This window comes from Physella acuta, unplaced genomic scaffold, assembly GCF_028476545.2.
Source record: "Physella acuta isolate Inbredline_101_S28 unplaced genomic scaffold, ASM2847654v3 ptg000283l, whole genome shotgun sequence".
NCBI lineage: Eukaryota > Metazoa > Mollusca > Gastropoda > Physidae > Physella > Physella acuta.
In genome coordinates, this window is record NW_026731802.1 from 606,894 (window position 1) to 627,160 (window position 20,267).

Below are 20,267 nucleotides of genomic sequence, written 5' to 3' on the forward strand. Positions count from 1 at the left end.
AGCACTGTGTGCCCTCATCCATTCCTTTAGACCAGACATGATGTAAGTACATAGTGGGCTAGCACTGTGTGCCCTCATCCATTTCTTTAGACCAGACATGATGTAAGTACATAGTGGGCTAGCACTGTGTGCCCTCATCCATTTCTTTAGACATGATGTAAGTACATAGTGGGCTAGCACTGTGTGCCCTCATCCATTCCTTTAGACCAGACATGATGTAAGTACATAGTGGGCTAGCACTGTGTGCCCTCATCCATTCCTTTAGACATGATGTAAGTACATAGTGGGCTAGCACTGTGTGCCCTCATCCATTCCTTTAGACCAGACATGATGTAAGTACATAGTGGGCTAGCACTGTGTGCCCTCATCCATTCCTTTAGACCAGACATGATGTAAGTACATAGTGGGCTAGCACTGTGTGCCCTCATCCATTTCTTTAGACCAGACATGATGTAAGTACATAGTGGGCTAGCACTGTGTGCCCTCATCCATTCCTTTAGACCAGACATGATGTAAGTACATAGTGGGCTAGCACTGTGTGCCCTCATCCATTCCTTTAGACCAGACATGATGTAAGTACATAGTGGGCTAGCACTGTGTGCCCTCATCCATTTCTTTAGACATGATGTAAGTACATAGTGGGCTAGCACTGTGTGCCCTCATCCATTCCTTTAGACCAGACATGATGTAAGTACATAGTGGGCTAGCACTGTGTGCCCTCATCCATTCCTTTAGACATGATGTAAGTACATAGTGGGCTAGCACTGTGTGCCCTCATCCATTTCTTTAGACCAGACATGATGTAAGTACATAGTGGGCTAGCACTGTGTGCCCTCATCCATTTCTTTAGACCAGACATGATGTAAGTACATAGTGGGCTAGCACTGTGTGCCCTCATCTATTCCTTTAGACATGATGTAAGTACATAGTGGGCTAGCACTGTGTGCCCTCATCCATTCATTTAGACATGATGTAAGTACATAGTGGGCTAGCACTGTGTGCCCTCATCCATTCCTTTAGACCAGACATGATGTAAGTACATAGTGGGCTAGCACTGTGTGCCCTCATCCATTCCTTTAGACCAGACATGATGTAAGTACATAGTGGGCTAGCACTGTGTGCCCTCATCCATTCCTTTAGACCAGACATGATGTAAGTACATAGTGGGCTAGCACTGTGTGCCCTCATCCATTTCTTTAGACCAGACATGATGTAAGTACATAGTGGGCTAGCACTGTGTGCCCTCATCCATTCCTTTAGACCAGACATGATGTAAGTACATAGTGGGCTAGCACTGTGTGCCCTCATCCATTCCTTTAGACCAGACATGATGTAAGTACATAGTGGGCTAGCACTGTGTGCCCTCATCCATTCCTTTAGACCAGACATGATGTAAGTACATAGTGGGCTAGCACTGTGTGCCCTCATCCATTCCTTTAGACCAGACATGATGTAAGTACATAGTGGGCTAGCACTGTGTGCCCTCATCCATTTCTTTAGACCAGACATGATGTAAGTACATAGTGGGCTAGCACTGTGTGCCCTCATCCATTCCTTTAGACCAGACATGATGTAAGTACATAGTGGGCTAGCACTGTGTGCCCTCATCCATTTCTTTAGACCAGACATGATGTAAGTACATAGTGGGCTAGCACTGTGTGCCCTCATCCATTCCTTTAGACCAGACATGATGTAAGTACATAGTGGGCTAGCACTGTGTGCCCTCATCCATTCCTTTAGACCAGACATGATGTAAGTACATAGTGGGCTAGCACTGTGTGCCCTCATCCATTTCTTTAGACATGATGTAAGTACATAGTGGGCTAGCACTGTGTGCCCTCATCCATTCCTTTAGACCAGACATGATGTAAGTACATAGTGGGCCAGCACTGTGTGCCCTCATCCATTCCTTTAGACTAGACATGATGTAAGTACATAGTGAGCTAGCACTGTGTGCCCTCATCCATTCCTTTAGACTAGACATGATGTAAGTACATAGTGGGCTAGCACTGTGTGCCCTCATCCATTCCTTTAGACCAGACATGATGTAAGTACATAGTGGGCTAGCACTGTGTGCCCTCATCCATTTCTTTAGACATGATGTAAGTACATAGTGGGCTAGCACTGTGTGCCCTCATCCATTCCTTTAGACCAGACATGATGTAAGTACATAGTGGGCTAGCACTGTGTGCCCTCATCCATTTCTTTAGACCAGACATGATGTAAGTACATAGTGGGCTAGCACTGTGTGCCCTCATCCATTTCTTTAGACATGATGTAAGTACATAGTGGGCTAGCACTGTGTGCCCTCATCCATTCCTTTAGACCAGACATGATGTAAGTACATAGTGGGCTAGCACTGTGTGCCCTCATCCATTCCTTTAGACATGATGTAAGTACATAGTGGGCTAGCACTGTGTGCCCTCATCCATTCCTTTAGACCAGACATGATGTAAGTACATAGTGGGCTAGCACTGTGTGCCCTCATCCATTCCTTTAGACCAGACATGATGTAAGTACATAGTGGGCTAGCACTGTGTGCCCTCATCCATTTCTTTAGACCAGACATGATGTAAGTACATAGTGGGCTAGCACTGTGTGCCCTCATCCATTCCTTTAGACCAGACATGATGTAAGTACATAGTGGGCTAGCACTGTGTGCCCTCATCCATTCCTTTAGACCAGACATGATGTAAGTGCATAGTGGGCTAGCACTGTGTGCCCTCATCCATTTCTTTAGACATGATGTAAGTACATAGTGGGCTAGCACTGTGTGCCCTCATCCATTCCTTTAGACCAGACATGATGTAAGTACATAGTGGGCTAGCACTGTGTGCCCTCATCCATTCCTTTAGACATGATGTAAGTACATAGTGGGCTAGCACTGTGTGCCCTCATCCATTTCTTTAGACCAGACATGATGTAAGTACATAGTGGGCTAGCACTGTGTGCCCTCATCCATTTCTTTAGACCAGACATGATGTAAGTACATAGTGGGCTAGCACTGTGTGCCCTCATCTATTCCTTTAGACATGATGTAAGTACATAGTGGGCTAGCACTGTGTGCCCTCATCCATTCCTTTAGACATGATGTAAGTACATAGTGGGCTAGCACTGTGTGCCCTCATCCATTCCTTTAGACCAGACATGATGTAAGTACATAGTGGGCTAGCACTGTGTGCCCTCATCCATTCCTTTAGACCAGACATGATGTAAGTACATAGTGGGCTAGCACTGTGTGCCCTCATCCATTCCTTTAGACCAGACATGATGTAAGTACATAGTGGGCTAGCACTGTGTGCCCTCATCCATTTCTTTAGACCAGACATGATGTAAGTACATAGTGGGCTAGCACTGTGTGCCCTCATCCATTCCTTTAGACCAGACATGATGTAAGTACATAGTGGGCTAGCACTGTGTGCCCTCATCCATTCCTTTAGACCAGACATGATGTAAGTACATAGTGGGCTAGCACTGTGTGCCCTCATCCATTCCTTTAGACCAGACATGATGTAAGTACATAGTGGGCTAGCACTGTGTGCCCTCATCCATTCCTTTAGACCAGACATGATGTAAGTACATAGTGGGCTAGCACTGTGTGCCCTCATCCATTTCTTTAGACCAGACATGATGTAAGTACATAGTGGGCTAGCACTGTGTGCCCTCATCCATTCCTTTAGACCAGACATGATGTAAGTACATAGTGGGCTAGCACTGTGTGCCCTCATCCATTTCTTTAGACCAGACATGATGTAAGTACATAGTGGGCTAGCACTGTGTGCCCTCATCCATTCCTTTAGACCAGACATGATGTAAGTACATAGTGGGCTAGCACTGTGTGCCCTCATCCATTCCTTTAGACCAGACATGATGTAAGTACATAGTGAGCTAGCACTGTGTGCCCTCATCCATTTCTTTAGACCAGACATGATGTAAGTACATAGTGGGCTAGCACTGTGTGCCCTCATCCATTCCTTTAGACCAGACATGATGTAAGTACATAGTGAGCTAGCACTGTGTGCCCTCATCCATTTCTTTAGACATGATGTAAGTACATAGTGGGCTAGCACTGTGTGCCCTCATCCATTCCTTTAGACCAGACATGATGTAAGTACATAGTGGGCTAGCACTGTGTGCCCTCATCCATTTCTTTAGACATGATGTAAGTACATAGTGGGCTAGCACTGTGTGCCCTCATCCATTTCTTTAGACCAGACATGATGTAAGTACATAGTGGGCTAGCACTGTGTGCCCTCATCCATTTCTTTAGACCAGACATGATGTAAGTACATAGTGGGCTAGCACTGTGTGCCCTCATCCATTCCTTTAGACCAGACATGATGTAAGTACATAGTGGGCTAGCACTGTGTGCCCTCATCCATTCCTTTAGACCAGACATGATGTAAGTACATAGTGGGCTAGCACTGTGTGCCCTCATCCATTCCTTTAGACCAGACATGATGTAAGTACATAGTGAGCTAGCACTGTGTGCCCTCATCCATTTCTTTAGACATGATGTAAGTACATAGTGAGCTAGCACTGTGTGCCCTCATTCATTCCTTTAGACATGATGTAAGTACATAGTGGGCTAGCACTGTGTGCCCTCATTCATTCCTTTAGACATGATGTAAGTACATAGTGGGCTAGCACTGTGTGCCCTCATCCATTCCTTTAGACCAGACATGATGTAAGTACATAGTGGGCTAGCACTGTGTGCCCTCATCCATTCCTTTAGACCAGACATGATGTAAGTACATAGTGGGCTAGCACTGTGTGCCCTCATCCATTTCTTTAGACCAGACATGATGTAAGTACATAGTGGGCTAGCACTGTGTGCCCTCATCCATTTCTTTAGACCAGACATGATGTAAGTACATAGTGGGCTAGCACTGTGTGCCCTCATCCATTCCTTTAGACCAGACATGATGTAAGTACATAGTGAGCTAGCACTGTGTGCCCTCATCCATTTCTTTAGACCAGACATGATGTAAGTACATAGTGGGCTAGCACTGTGTGCCCTCATCCATTCCTTTAGACCAGACATGATGTAAGTACATAGTGGGCTAGCACTGTGTGCCCTCATCCATTCCTTTAGACCAGACATGATGTAAGTACATAGTGAGCTAGCACTGTGTGCCCTCATCCATTTCTTTAGACATGATGTAAGTACATAGTGAGCTAGCACTGTGTGCCCTCATTCATTCCTTTAGACATGATGTAAGTACATAGTGGGCTAGCACTGTGTGCCCTCATCCATTTCTTTAGACCAGACATGATGTAAGTACATAGTGGGCTAGCACTGTGTGCCCTCATCCATTCCTTTAGACCAGACATGATGTAAGTACATAGTGGGCTAGCACTGTGTGCCCTCATCCATTTCTTTAGACCAGACATGATGTAAGTACATAGTGAGCTAGCACTGTGTGCCCTCATCCATTTCTTTAGACCAGACATGATGTAAGTACATAGTGGGCTAGCACTGTGTGCCCTCATCCATTCCTTTAGACCAGACATGATGTAAGTACATAGTGGGCTAGCACTGTGTGCCCTCATCCATTCCTTTAGACCAGACATGATGTAAGTACATAGTGGGCTAGCACTTTGTGCCCTTATCCATTCCTTTAGACATGATGTAAGTACATAGTGGGCTAGCACTGTGTGCCCTCATCCATTCCTTTAGACCAGACATGATGTAAGTACATAGTGGGCTAGCACTGTGTGCCCTCATCCATTCCTTTAGACCAGACATGATGTAAGTACATAGTGGGCTAGCACTGTGTGCCCTCATCCATTCCTTTAGACCAGACATAATGTAAGTACATAGTGGGCTAGCACTGTGTGCCCTCATCCATTTCTTTAGACATGATGTAAGTACATAGTGGGCTAGCACTGTGTGCCCTCATCCATTCCTTTAGACCAGACATGATGTAAGTACATAGTGGGCTAGCACTGTGTGCCCTCATCCATTCCTTTAGACCAGACATGATGTAAGTACATAGTGGGCTAGCACTGTGTGCCCTCATCCATTCCTTTAGACATGATGTAAGTACATAGTGGGCTAGCACTGTGTGCCCTCATCCATTTCTTTAGACATGATGTAAGTACATAGTGGGCTAGCACTGTGTGCCCTCATCCATTCCTTTAGACCAGACATGATGTAAGTACATAGTGGGCTAGCACTGTGTGCCCTCATCCATTCCTTTAGACATGATGTAAGTACATAGTGGGCTAGCACTGTGTGCCCTCATCCATTCCTTTAGACCAGACATGATGTAAGTACATAGTGGGCTAGCACTGTGTGCCCTCATCCATTCCTTTAGACCAGACATGATGTAAGTACATAGTGGGCTAGCACTGTGTGCCCTCATCCATTCCTTTAGACCAGACATGATGTAAGTACATAGTGGGCTAGCACTGTGTGCCCTCATCCATTCCTTTAGACCAGACATGATGTAAGTACATAGTGGGCTAGCACTGTGTGCCCTCATCCATTTCTTTAGACCAGACATGATGTAAGTACATAGTGGGCTAGCACTGTGTGCCCTCATCCATTTCTTTAGACCAGACATGATGTAAGTACATAGTGGGCTAGCACTGTGTGCCCTCATCCATTTCTTTAGACATGATGTAAGTACATAGTGGGCTAGCACTGTGTGCCCTCATCCATTCCTTTAGACCAGACATGATGTAAGTACATAGTGGGCTAGCACTGTGTGCCCTCATCCATTTCTTTAGACCAGACATGATGTAAGTACATAGTGGGCTAGCACTGTGTGCCCTCATCCATTCCTTTAGACCAGACATGATGTAAGTACATAGTGGGCTAGCACTTTGTGCCCTTATCCATTCCTTTAGACATGATGTAAGTACATAGTGGGCTAGCACTGTGTGCCCTCATCCATTCCTTTAGACCAGACATGATGTAAGTACATAGTGGGCTAGCACTGTGTGCCCTCATCCATTCCTTTAGACCAGACATGATGTAAGTACATAGTGGGCTAGCACTGTGTGCCCTCATCCATTCCTTTAGACCAGACATAATGTAAGTACATAGTGGGCTAGCACTGTGTGCCCTCATCCATTTCTTTAGACATGATGTAAGTACATAGTGGGCTAGCACTGTGTGCCCTCATCCATTCCTTTAGACCAGACATGATGTAAGTACATAGTGGGCTAGCACTGTGTGCCCTCATCCATTCCTTTAGACCAGACATGATGTAAGTACATAGTGGGCTAGCACTGTGTGCCCTCATCCATTCCTTTAGACATGATGTAAGTACATAGTGGGCTAGCACTGTGTGCCCTCATCCATTTCTTTAGACATGATGTAAGTACATAGTGGGCTAGCACTGTGTGCCCTCATCCATTCCTTTAGACCAGACATGATGTAAGTACATAGTGGGCTAGCACTGTGTGCCCTCATCCATTCCTTTAGACATGATGTAAGTACATAGTGGGCTAGCACTGTGTGCCCTCATCCATTCCTTTAGACCAGACATGATGTAAGTACATAGTGGGCTAGCACTGTGTGCCCTCATCCATTCCTTTAGACCAGACATGATGTAAGTACATAGTGGGCTAGCACTGTGTGCCCTCATCCATTCCTTTAGACCAGACATGATGTAAGTACATAGTGGGCTAGCACTGTGTGCCCTCATCCATTCCTTTAGACCAGACATGATGTAAGTACATAGTGGGCTAGCACTGTGTGCCCTCATCCATTTCTTTAGACCAGACATGATGTAAGTACATAGTGGGCTAGCACTGTGTGCCCTCATCCATTTCTTTAGACCAGACATGATGTAAGTACATAGTGGGCTAGCACTGTGTGCCCTCATCCATTTCTTTAGACATGATGTAAGTACATAGTGGGCTAGCACTGTGTGCCCTCATCCATTCCTTTAGACCAGACATGATGTAAGTACATAGTGGGCTAGCACTGTGTGCCCTCATCCATTTCTTTAGACCAGACATGATGTAAGTACATAGTGGGCTAGCACTGTGTGCCCTCATCCATTCCTTTAGACCAGACATGATGTAAGTACATAGTGGGCTAGCACTGTGTGCCCTCATCCATTCCTTTAGACCAGACATGATGTAAGTACATAGTGGGCTAGCACTGTGTGCCCTCATCCATTCCTTTAGACCAGACATGATGTAAGTACATAGTGGGCTAGCACTGTGTGCCCTCATCCATTCCTTTAGACCAGACATGATGTAAGTACATAGTGGGCTAGCACTGTGTGCCCTCATCCATTTCTTTAGACCAGACATGATGTAAGTACATAGTGGGCTAGCACTGTGTGCCCTCATCCATTTCTTTAGACATGATGTAAGTACATAGTGGGCTAGCACTGTGTGCCCTCATCCATTCCTTTAGACCAGACATGATGTAAGTACATAGTGGGCTAGCACTGTGTGCCCTCATCCATTTCTTTAGACCAGACATGATGTAAGTACATAGTGGGCTAGCACTGTGTGCCCTCATCCATTCCTTTAGACCAGACATGATGTAAGTACATAGTGGGCTAGCACTGTGTGCCCTCATCCATTTCTTTAGACATGATGTAAGTACATAGTGGGCTAGCACTGTGTGCCCTCATCCATTCCTTTAGACCAGACATGATGTAAGTACATAGTGGGCTAGCACTGTGTGCCCTCATCCATTCCTTTAGACCAGACATGATGTAAGTACATAGTGGGCTAGCACTGTGTGCCCTCATCCATTCCTTTAGACATGATGTAAGTACATAGTGGGCTAGCACTGTGTGCCCTCATCCATTTCTTTAGACCAGACATGATGTAAGTACATAGTGGGCTAGCACTGTGTGCCCTCATCCATTTCTTTAGACATGATGTAAGTACATAGTGGGCTAGCACTGTGTGCCCTCATCCATTCCTTTAGACCAGACATGATGTAAGTACATAGTGGGCTAGCACTGTGTGCCCTCATCCATTCCTTTAGACATGATGTAAGTACATAGTGGGCTAGCACTGTGTGCCCTCATCCATTCCTTTAGACATGATGTAAGTACATAGTGGGCTAGCACTGTGTGCCCTCATCCATTCCTTTAGACCAGACATGATGTAAGTACATAGTGGGCTAGCACTGTGTGCCCTCATCCATTTCTTTAGACCAGACATGATGTAAGTACATAGTGGGCTAGCACTGTGTGCCCTCATCCATTTCTTTAGACCAGACATGATGTAAGTACATAGTGGGCTAGCACTGTGTGCCCTCATCCATTCCTTTAGACCAGACATGATGTAAGTACATAGTGGGCTAGCACTGTGTGCCCTCATCCATTCCTTTAGACCAGACATGATGTAAGTACATAGTGGGCTAGCACTGTGTGCCCTCATCCATTCCTTTAGACCAGACATGATGTAAGTACATAGTGGGCTAGCACTGTGTGCCCTCATCCATTTCTTTAGACCAGACATGATGTAAGTACATAGTGGGCTAGCACTGTGTGCCCTCATCCATTTCTTTAGACCAGACATGATGTAAGTACATAGTGGGCTAGCACTGTGTGCCCTCATCCATTTCTTTAGACATGATGTAAGTACATAGTGGGCTAGCACTGTGTGCCCTCATCCATTCCTTTAGACATGATGTAAGTACATAGTGGGCTAGCACTGTGTGCCCTCATCCATTCCTTTAGACCAGACATGATGTAAGTACATAGTGGGCTAGCACTGTGTGCCCTCATCCATTCCTTTAGACCAGACATGATGTAAGTACATAGTGGGCTAGCACTGTGTGCCCTCATCCATTCCTTTAGACATGATGTAAGTACATAGTGGGCTAGCACTGTGTGCCCTCATCCATTCCTTTAGACCAGACATGATGTAAGTACATAGTGGGCTAGCACTGTGTGCCCTCATCCATTCCTTTAGACCAGACATGATGTAAGTACATAGTGGGCTAGCACTGTGTGCCCTCATCCATTCCTTTAGACCAGACATGATGTAAGTACATAGTGGGCTAGCACTGTGTGCCCTCATCCATTCCTTTAGACCAGACATGATGTAAGTACATAGTGGGCTAGCACTGTGTGCCCTCATCCATTCCTTTAGACCAGACATGATGTAAGTACATAGTGGGCTAGCACTGTGTGCCCTCATCCATTCCTTTAGACCAGACTACCACTGTGTTCCCACATAATTTAATTCACCCCACCTGTGATAATGAGCAATTGTTGAAGTGACTACAATTTATATTCTCCAGAAAAAACACCTTGTTGATGGAGTGTGATGTTGTTTCAAATAACCAGCTGGTAAGTGTTACACAAAACCCCCTTCAATTGTAGCATAAGTTGAAACATCTTGGTGCCAATCTATTGGTTAAATATGACCAGGCCATTGAATGCTGTTTGTGTTGTCACCCCAGGCATTTAATGTGGCAGAGAAAGAGCTGGGGATTCCCCCTGTGTTGACAGGTGAAGACATGGCCAAGTATGAGGTGCCAGACAAGCTGACCATGGTCGCCTATTTGTCTCAGTTTTATGAGCTCTTCAAACACGAGCCTTTGCCATCATGTAAGTACTAAGTCACTCGATGGACCATCACTGCCACTTGATGGACCATTTCTGTCACTTGATGGACCATCACTGTCACTTGATGGACCATCACTGTCACTAGATGGACCATCATGTAAGTCACTTGATGGACCATCACTGTCACTTGATGGACCATCTCTGTCACTTGATGGACCATCACTGTCACTTGATGGACCATCACTGCCACTTGATGGACCATCAGTAAGTCACTTAAGGACCATCACTGTCACTTGATGGACCATCACTGTCACTTGATGGACCATCACTGTCACTTGATGGACCATCACTGTCACTTGATGGACCATCACTGTCACTTGATGGACCATCACTGTCACTTGATGGACCATCACTGTCACTCGATGGACCATCTCTGTCACTTGATAGACCATCACTGCCACTTGATGGACCATCACTGTCACTTGATGGACCATCATGTAAGTCACTTGATGGACCATCACTGCCACTTGATGGACCATCACTGTCACTTGATGGACCATCATGTAAGTCACTTGATGGACCATCACTGTCACTTAATAGACCATCACTGTCACTTGATGGACCATCACTGCCACTTGATGGACCATCACTGTCACTTGATGGACCATCACTGTCACTTGATGGACCATCACTGTCACTCGATGGACCATCTCTGTCACTTGATAGACCATCACTGCCACTTGATGGACCATCACTGTCACTTGATGGACCATCATGTAAGTCACTTGATGGACCATCACTGCCACTTGATGGACCATCACTGTCACTTGATGGACCATCATGTAAGTCACTTGATGGACCATCACTGTCACTTGATGGACCATCTCTGTCACTTGATGGACCATCACTGCCACTTGATGGACCATCACTGTCACTTGATGGACCATCACTGTCACTTGATGGACCATCTCTGTCACTTGATGGACCATCACTGTCACTTGATGGACCATCACTGTCACTTGATGGACCATCACTGCCACTTGATGGACCATCACTGTCACTTGATGGACCATCACTGTCACTTGATGGACCATCAGTAAGTCACTTGATGGACCATCACTGTCACTTGATGGACCATCACTGCCACTTGATGGACCATCAGTAAGTCACTTGATGGACCATCACTGTCACTTGATGGACCATCACTGCCACTTGATGGACCATCACTGTCACTTGATGGACCATCTCTGTCACTTGATGGGCCATCACTGTCACTTGATGGACCATCACTGTCACTTGATGGACCATCACTGCCACTTGATGGACCATCAGTAAGTCACTTGATGGACCATCACTGTCACTTGATGGACCATCACTGCCACTTGATGGACCATCACTGTCACTTGATGGACCATCACTGTCACTTGATGGACCATCACTGCCACTTGATGGACCATCACTGTCACTTGATGGACCATCACTGTCACTTGATGGACCATCACTGTCACTTGATGGACCATCTCTGTCACTTGATGGGCCATCACTGTCACTTGATGGACCATCTCTGTCACTTGATGGACCATCACTGTCACTTGATGGACCATCAGTAAGTCACTTGATGGACCATCACTGTCACTTGATGGACCATCACTGCCACTTGATGGACCATCACTGTCACTTGATGGACCATCACTGTCACTTGATGGACCATCTCTGTCACTTGATGGACCATCACTGTCACTTGATGGACCATCACTGTCACTTGATGGACCATCTCTGTCACTTGATGGGCCATCACTGTCACTTGATGGACCATCAGTAAGTCACTTGATGGACCATCACTGTCACTTGATGGACCATCACTGCCACTTGATGGACCATCAGTAAGTCACTTGATGGACCATCACTGTCACTTGATGGACCATCACTGCCACTTGATGGACCATCACTGCCACTTGATGGACCATCACTGTCACTTGATGGACCATCACTGTCACTTGATGGACCATCACTGTCACTTGATGGACCATCACTGTCACTTGATGGACCATCACTGTCACTTGATGGACCATCACTGCCACTTGATGGACCATTTCTGTCACTTGATGGACCATGACTGTCACTTGATGGACCATCACTGTCACTTATGGACCATCACTGTCACTTGATGGACCATCACTGTCACTTGATGGACCATCATGTAAGTCACTTGATGGACCATCACTGTCACTTGATGGACCATCACTGTCACTTGATGGACCATCACTGTCACTTGATGGACAATCACTGTCACTTGATGGACCATCTCTGTCACTTGATGGACCATCACTGTCACTTGATGGGCCATCACTGTCACTTGATGGACCATCACTGTCACTTGATGGACCATCATGTAAGTCACTTGATGGACCATCACTGTCACTTGATGGACCATCACTGTCACTTGATGGACCATCATGTAAGTCACTTGATGGACCATCACTGTCACTTGATGGACCATCACTGTCACTTGATGGACCATCACTGTCACTTGATGGACCATTTCTGTCACTTGATGGACCATCACTGTCACTTGATGGACCATCACTGCCACTTGATGGACCATCACTGTCACTTGATGGACCATCACTGTCACTTGATGGACCATTTCTGTCACTTGATGGACCATCACTGTCACTTGATGGACCATCACTGTCACTTGATGGACCATCACTGTCACTTGATGGACCATCACTGTCACTTGATGGACCATTTCTGTCACTTGATGGACCATCACTGTCACTTGATGGACCATCACTGCCACTTGATGGACCATCACTGTCACTTGATGGACCATCACTGTCACTTGATGGACCATTTCTGTCACTTGATGGACCATCACTGTCACTTGATGGACCATCACTGTCACTTGATGGACCATCACTGTCACTTGATGGACCATCAGTAAGTCACTTGATGGACCATCACTGTCACTTGATGGACCATCTCTGTCACTTGATGGACCATCACTGTCACTTGATGGACCATCACTGTCACTTGATGGACCATTTCTGTCACTTGATGGACCATCACTGTCACTTGATGGACCATCACTGTCACTTGATGGACCATCACTGCCACTTGATGGACCATCACTGTCACTTGATGGACCATCATGTAAGTCACTTGATGGACCATCACTGTCACTTGATGGACCATCACTGTCACTTGATGGACCATCACTGTCACTTGATGGACCATCACTGTCACTTGATGGACCATCTCTGTCACTTGATGTACCATCACTGTCACTTGATGGACCATCACTGTCACTTGATGGACCATTATGTATCAGACCAGAAATGTAATTGCTAACATTTCCTTCACCCAGCCATACCACTGCCTGTGAAAGCTAAACGAAAGAGCCTGACTCGAGACATCAAACAGCCAAAATCTCCACGCTCTCCCAACAAACGCACATCCTTCATTCAGAGGTTGGCCAAAATTGCCAAATCCAAGAAGGTAAATATTTTGTAGGAGCACTTCATGACCTCAACAATGACAGCTGTCCCAGGTTTATTAATAGCTATCAGTAATTCTGCCCTTGTCTAGTTTTTATTACTAGTCAATGTGTCATGTCTTAGTCAAGTCAGTGTGGCATGTCTTTGTCTCAGTCTATGTGTCATGTCTTAGTCAAGTCAATGTGTCATGTCTTTGTCTCAGTCTATGTGTCATGTCTTTGTCTCAGTCAAGTCAATGTGTCATGTCTTTGTCTTAGTCAATGTGTCATGTCTTTGTCTCATTCTGTGTCATGTCTTTGTCTCAGTCAATGTGTCATGTCTTTGTCTCGGTCAAGTCAATGTGTCATGTCTTTGTCTCAGTCAAGTCAATGTGTCATGTCTTTGTCTTTGTCAATGTGTCTTGTCTTTGTCTCAGTCAAGTCAATGTGTCATGTCTTTGTCTCAGTCAATGTGTCATGTCTTTCAATGTTTCTTGTCTTTGTTACAGAGAAAGGAACAGGAAGAAAATGAAGGTTTCCCACTCAGTTCTAAAAAGATTAAAGAAAGACAAGAGGTAGGTAGTTTAGTTGTTTATGTTGACCACTATAGACTTTAGCCAAATGTTGACCACTGTAAGTTGTAGCAAAATGTTGACCACTATAGACTTTAGCCAAATGTTGACCACTGTAAGTTGTAGCAAAATGTTGACCACTATAGACTTTAGCCAAATGTTGACCACTGTAGGTTATAGCCAAATGTTGACCACTGTAAGTTGTAGCAAAATGTTGACCACTATAGACTTTAGCCAAATGTTGACCACTGTAGGTTGTAGCCAAATGTTGACCACTGTAGGTTGAAACCAAATGTTGACCACTGTAGGTTGTAGCCAAATGTTGACCACTGTAGGTTGAAACCAAATGTTGACCACTGTAAGTTGTAGCAAAATGTTGACCACTATAGACTTTAGCCAAATGTTGACCACTGTAGATTGTAGCCAAATGTTGACCACTGTAGGTTGTAGCCAAATGTTGACCACTGTAGGTTGTAGCCAAATGTTGACCACTGTAGGTTATAGCCAAATGTTGACCACTGTAGGTTGTAGCCAAATGTTGACCACTGTAGGTTGTAGCCAAATGTTGACCACTGTAGGTTGTAGCCAAATGTTGACCACTGTAGGTTGAAACCAAATGTTGACCACTGTAAGTTGTAGCAAAATGTTGACCACTATAGACTTTAGCAAAATGTTGACCACTATAGACTTTAGCCAAATGTTGACCACTGTAGATTGTAGCCAAATGTTGACCACTGTAGGTTGTAGCCAAATGTTGACCACTGTAGGTTGAAACCAAATGTTGACCACTATAGACTTTAGCAAAATGTTGACCACTATAGACTTTAGCCAAATGTTGACCACTGTAGATTGTAGCCAAATGTTGACCACTATAGACTTTAGCCAAATGTTGACCACTGTAGGTTGTAGCCAAATGTTGACCACTGTAGGTTATAGCCAAATATTGACCACTGTAGGTTGTAGCCAAATGTTGACCACTGTAGGTTGTAGCCAAATGTTGACCACTGTAGGTTGTAGCCAAATGTTGACCACTGTAGGTTGTAGCCAAATGTTGACCACTGTAAGGTTTTGCTTGAGAAAGTATTGTCTTCACTGCAATAGAAGGCAGAGGTGGAGTTGACGAGGTACAACAAGCTGCCTATGGAAGAGATAGCAAACAGACTGCAGCTTGACCGCAAGGCTGAAGATCCACGTGTTAAAGTGAGTAAAGTGGAGGAGAGATCTGGGGCTGTCAGTGTCACTGCTATGGCTGATCTGCTGGTGGCCAAGTTCAAGAGCATTGAGGCCCAGCCTCCTCCTGAACCCATTCGTAGGACGGTAGGTCTAGATTTTATTTTTCCAAGCACTTGATTTGTATCCACTGGTTGATGCTGATGTTTAATTGGGTGGGACGATGTTTTCAGAAAGGTCAGCCAACTCTGCTGGCTGCGTCTGCTGCCAGTGAGTTCTGCTCATTCTGCCATAAGAGAGTCTACATCATGGAGCGCATGAGTGCAGAGGGCGAGTTCTTCCACAGAGGCTGCCTCAAGTGTGACCACTGTGGGGTGGGGCTCCGCTTAACTAACTACGCTTGTGATAGAGACTCTAAACCAGGTCAGTAACTTCAGTTAACTGGGGGGGGGGGGGCTCCGCTTAACTAACTACGCTTGTGATAGAGACTCTAAACCAGGTCAGTAACTTCAGTTAACTGGGGCGGGGGGGCTCCGCTTAACTAACTACGCTTGTGATAGAGACTCTAAACCAGGTCAGTAACTTCAGTTAACTGGGGGGGGGGGGGCTCCGCTTAACTAACTACGCTTGTGATAGAGACTCTAAACCAGGTCAGTAACTTCAGTTAACTGGGGCGGGGGGGCTCCGCTTAACTAACTACGCTTGTGATAGAGACTCTAAACCAGGTCAGTAACTTCAGTTAACTGGGGCGGGGGGGCTCCGCTTAACTAACTACGCTTGTGATAGAGACTCTAAACCAGGTCAGTAACTTCAGTTAACTGGAGGGGGGGGGCTCCGCTTAACTAACTACGCTTGTGATAGAGACTCTAAACCAGGTCAGTAACTTCAGTTAACTGGGGCGGGGGGGCTCCGCTTAACTAACTACGCTTGTGATAGAGACTCTAAACCAGGTCAGTAACTTCAGTTAACTGGGGGGGGGGGCTCCGCTTAACTAACTACGCTTGTGATAGAGACTCTAAACCAGGTCAGTAACTTCAGTTAACTGGAGGGGGGGGGCTCCGCTTAACTAACTACGCTTGTGATAGAGACTCTAAACCAGGTCAGTAACTTCAGTTAACTGGGGCGGGGGGGCTCCGCTTAACTAACTACGCTTGTGATAGAGACTCTAAACCAGGTCAGTAACTTCAGTTAACTGGGGGGGGGGGGGCTCCGCTTAACTAACTACGCTTGTGATAGAGACTCTAAACCAGGTCAGTAACTTCAGTTAACTGGGGCGGGGGGGCTCCGCTTAACTAACTACGCTTGTGATAGAGACTCTAAACCAGGTCAGTAACTTCAGTTAACTGGGGGGGGGGGCTCCGCTTAACTAACTACGCTTGTGATAGAGACTCTAAACCAGGTCAGTAACTTCAGTTAACTGGAGGGGGGGGGGGAAGGGAGGTTGTGTCCCAAATAATTTATAATAATTTTTTGTCTGCAGTCAAATTTTATTGCTACCGTCATGCTGTACCTGAGATGAGGACCAGACCAGCAAGGAAGAGAGGGTTAACTGAAGAGTCCCAGGTCTGTCAGTGACTTCTAGTTTTATAAGAACTCTGGGGAGTCTCATCATTTATAACTTAGCTCCCATAACTCTATGTCAGGCTGTGCATCTTGTATTTTCAGTTATACCATATCTTTATTGAAATGAATATTCAAAAAGTCATTGGGCTTAAATGGGAACCCTTTTGTCACAGGTCTTCTTGTCATAGTATTTAATAAAAGGGCCTTTTGTTAGAAAGTAAGTTTTTAGAAGGTGCTTGTCTGGAGACATCTTTAAATGGAGACCTATTATTGGTAGTCATTTAAAAAGGTTGTTGTAGAGGTCTTTTTGATGGCATTTATTTGTTGCCTTAATAGGTGTGTCCAGCTGTCAGTTTAAGCTTACCAAACCAAGTATGTTCTAAATGATATCTGGACAGTTGTTTCTGTGTGCTTTACAGGATGATGTACCAGAGCTGGTGGTAACCCCTGCACCAGCTGCAGCTGGTCAGAATGGACAAGGCCCAGCTGAGAAGTCGCCCAGAAAAACTGCAGGTAGGTTGGTGATGTAGATATGTTCTTTAGAGGCTAGCCAGTGATGTAGATATGTTCTTTAGTGATGCAGGGGCTAGCCAGTGATGTAGATATGTTCTTTAGGGGCTAGCCAGTGATGTAGATATGTTCTTTAGGGGCTAGCCAGTGATGTTGATATGTTCTTTAGGGGCTAGCCAGTGATGTAGATATGTTCTTTAGGGGCTAGCCAGTGATGTGGATATGTTCTTTAGGGGCTAGCCAGTGATGTAGATATGTTCTTTAGGGGCTAGCCAGTGATGTAGATATGTTCTTTAGGGGCTAGCCAGTGATGTGGATATGTTCTTTAGGGGCTAGCCAGTGATGTAGATATGTTCTTTAGGGGCTAGCCAGTGATGTGGATATGTTCTTTAGAGGCTAGCCAGTGATGTAGATATGTTCTTTAGGGGCTAGCCAGTGATGTAGATATGTTCTTTAGGGGCTAGCCAGTGATGTAGATATGTTGTTTAGAGGCTAGCCAGTGATGTAGATATGTTGTTTAGAGGCTAGCCAGTGATGTAGATATGTTCTTTAGGGGCTAGCCAGTGATGTAGATATGTTCTTTAGAGGCTAGCCATGTAGATATGTTCTTTAGGGGCTAGCCAGTGATGTAGATATGTTGTTTAGAGGCTAGCCATGTAGATATGTTCTTTCAAGGCTAGCCAGTGATGTAGATATGTTCTTTAGGGGCTAGCCAGTGATGTAGATATGTTCTTTAGAGGCTAGCCATGTAGATATGTTCTTTAGGGGCTAGCCAGTGATGTAGATATGTTGTTTAGAGGCTAGCCATGTAGATATGTTCTTTCAAGGCTAGCCAGTGATGTAGATATGTTCTTTAGGGGCTAGCCAGTGATGTAGATATGTTCTTTAGAGGCTAGCCATATAGATATGTTCTTTAGGGGCTAGCCAGTGATGTAGATATGTTGTTTAGAGGCTAGCCATGTAGATATGTTCTTTCAAGGCTAGCCAGTGATGTAGATATGTTCTTTAGGGGCTAGCCAGTGATGTAGATATGTTCTTTAGAGGCTAGCCATGTAGATATGTTCTTTAGGGGCTAGCCAGTGATGTAGATATGTTCTTTAGAGGCTAGCCAGTGATGTAGATATGTTGTTTAGAGGCTAGCCAGTGATGTAGATATGTTGTTTAGAGGCTAGCCATGTAGATATGTTCTTTAGAGGCTAGCCAGTGATGTAGATATGTTGTTTAGAGGCTAGCCATGTAGATATGTTCTTTAGAGGCTAGCCAGTGATGTAGATATGTTGTTTAGAGGCTAGCCAGTAATGTAGATATGTTGTTTAGAGGCTAGCCAGTGATGTTGATATGTTGTTTAGAGGCTAGCCAGTGATGTTGATATGTTGTTTAGAGGCTAGCCAGTAATGTAGATATGTTGTTTAGAGGCTAGCCAGTGATGTAGATTGAACTGTTTATTTCCCATTTAGCATCAGAGCTGACCCCCCTGCTGATGCCAAAAGAAAGTTCTGCCTGTCCCAAGAACACGCCAGAGAGGGTGGAGTTTGAGATCTCATTTGATGGCTGTGAGGAGGAATCTGAAGAAGAGCAGTTTGAGCACAACTTGCGGGCCTCCATGTCATCAGACACACTGCTGGATGATGAGTACTCAGATTCTGAATCAGACTACTCGGACTGTCAATTTGAGTGAGACCATTTTTCTATCCTTACCACTTGGTTCAGGTAGCCACACATGTATCCTGTATTTAAATGGTAGCCACACATGTATCCTGTATTTACATGGTAGCCACACATGTATCCTGTATTTACACAGTAGCCACACATGTATCCTGTATATACACGGTAGCCACACATGTATCCTGTATTTAAATGGTAGCCACACATGTATCCTGTATTTAAATGGTAGCCACACATGTATCCTGTATTTACACAGTAGCCACACATGTATCCTGTATATACACGGTAGCCACACATGTATCCTGTATTTAAATGGTAGCCACACATGTATCCTGTATTTACATGGTAGCCACACATGTATCCTGTATTTACACAGTAGCCACACATGTATCCTGTATTTACACAGTAGCCACACATGTATCCTGTATTTAAATGGTAGCCACACATGTTTCCTGTATATACACAGTAGCCACACATGTATCCTGTATTTACACAGTAGCCACACATGTATCCTGTATTTAAATGGTAGCCACACATGTATCCTGTATATACATGGTAGCCATACACACACTTCATCATTTCCTGACTCTTACATATTTTTCTATTACACAAATGCATCTATAATTCTTCCATTACACCCAATATTTTCATGTTCCCTTGTCATTAAAAACACAAATTGTGTCTGTATCCGTGTACTGATTGTAAGCTATTCTAAATGTGTTGACTGGTCCACAGTGAACTTGACTATCTTTCTGAGTCAGAGATGGCTGAAATTCTGGCCAACTGGTAATGTTTCACCTGCTTGATGCA

General features: G+C 45.0%; 1 protein-coding gene across 7 annotated transcripts in view; it reads left to right on the top strand.

The window, feature by feature from the left end:
• LOC131939525 (protein-methionine sulfoxide oxidase mical3a) overlaps positions 1-20,267 on the top strand; it is a 64,740-nt gene that overhangs the window by 21,341 nt on the left and 23,132 nt on the right. For 6 of the 7 annotated variants that reach the window (XM_059297868.1, XM_059297867.1, XM_059297864.1 and 3 more), the window contains exons 11-20: positions 10,232-10,280; positions 10,394-10,541; positions 13,870-14,000; positions 14,487-14,552; positions 15,651-15,866; positions 15,953-16,142; positions 17,200-17,282; positions 17,702-17,795; positions 19,250-19,466; positions 20,193-20,243. In XM_059297868.1, coding sequence (XP_059153851.1) covers positions 10,232-10,280; positions 10,394-10,541; positions 13,870-14,000; positions 14,487-14,552; positions 15,651-15,866; positions 15,953-16,142; positions 17,200-17,282; positions 17,702-17,795; positions 19,250-19,466; positions 20,193-20,243 — 1,245 coding nt within the window. The remainder of the gene's footprint in view (positions 1-10,231; positions 10,281-10,393; positions 10,542-13,869; positions 14,001-14,486; positions 14,553-15,650; positions 15,867-15,952; positions 16,143-17,199; positions 17,283-17,701; positions 17,796-19,249; positions 19,467-20,192; positions 20,244-20,267) is intronic. The other variant, XM_059297870.1, reaches the window with a different exon arrangement.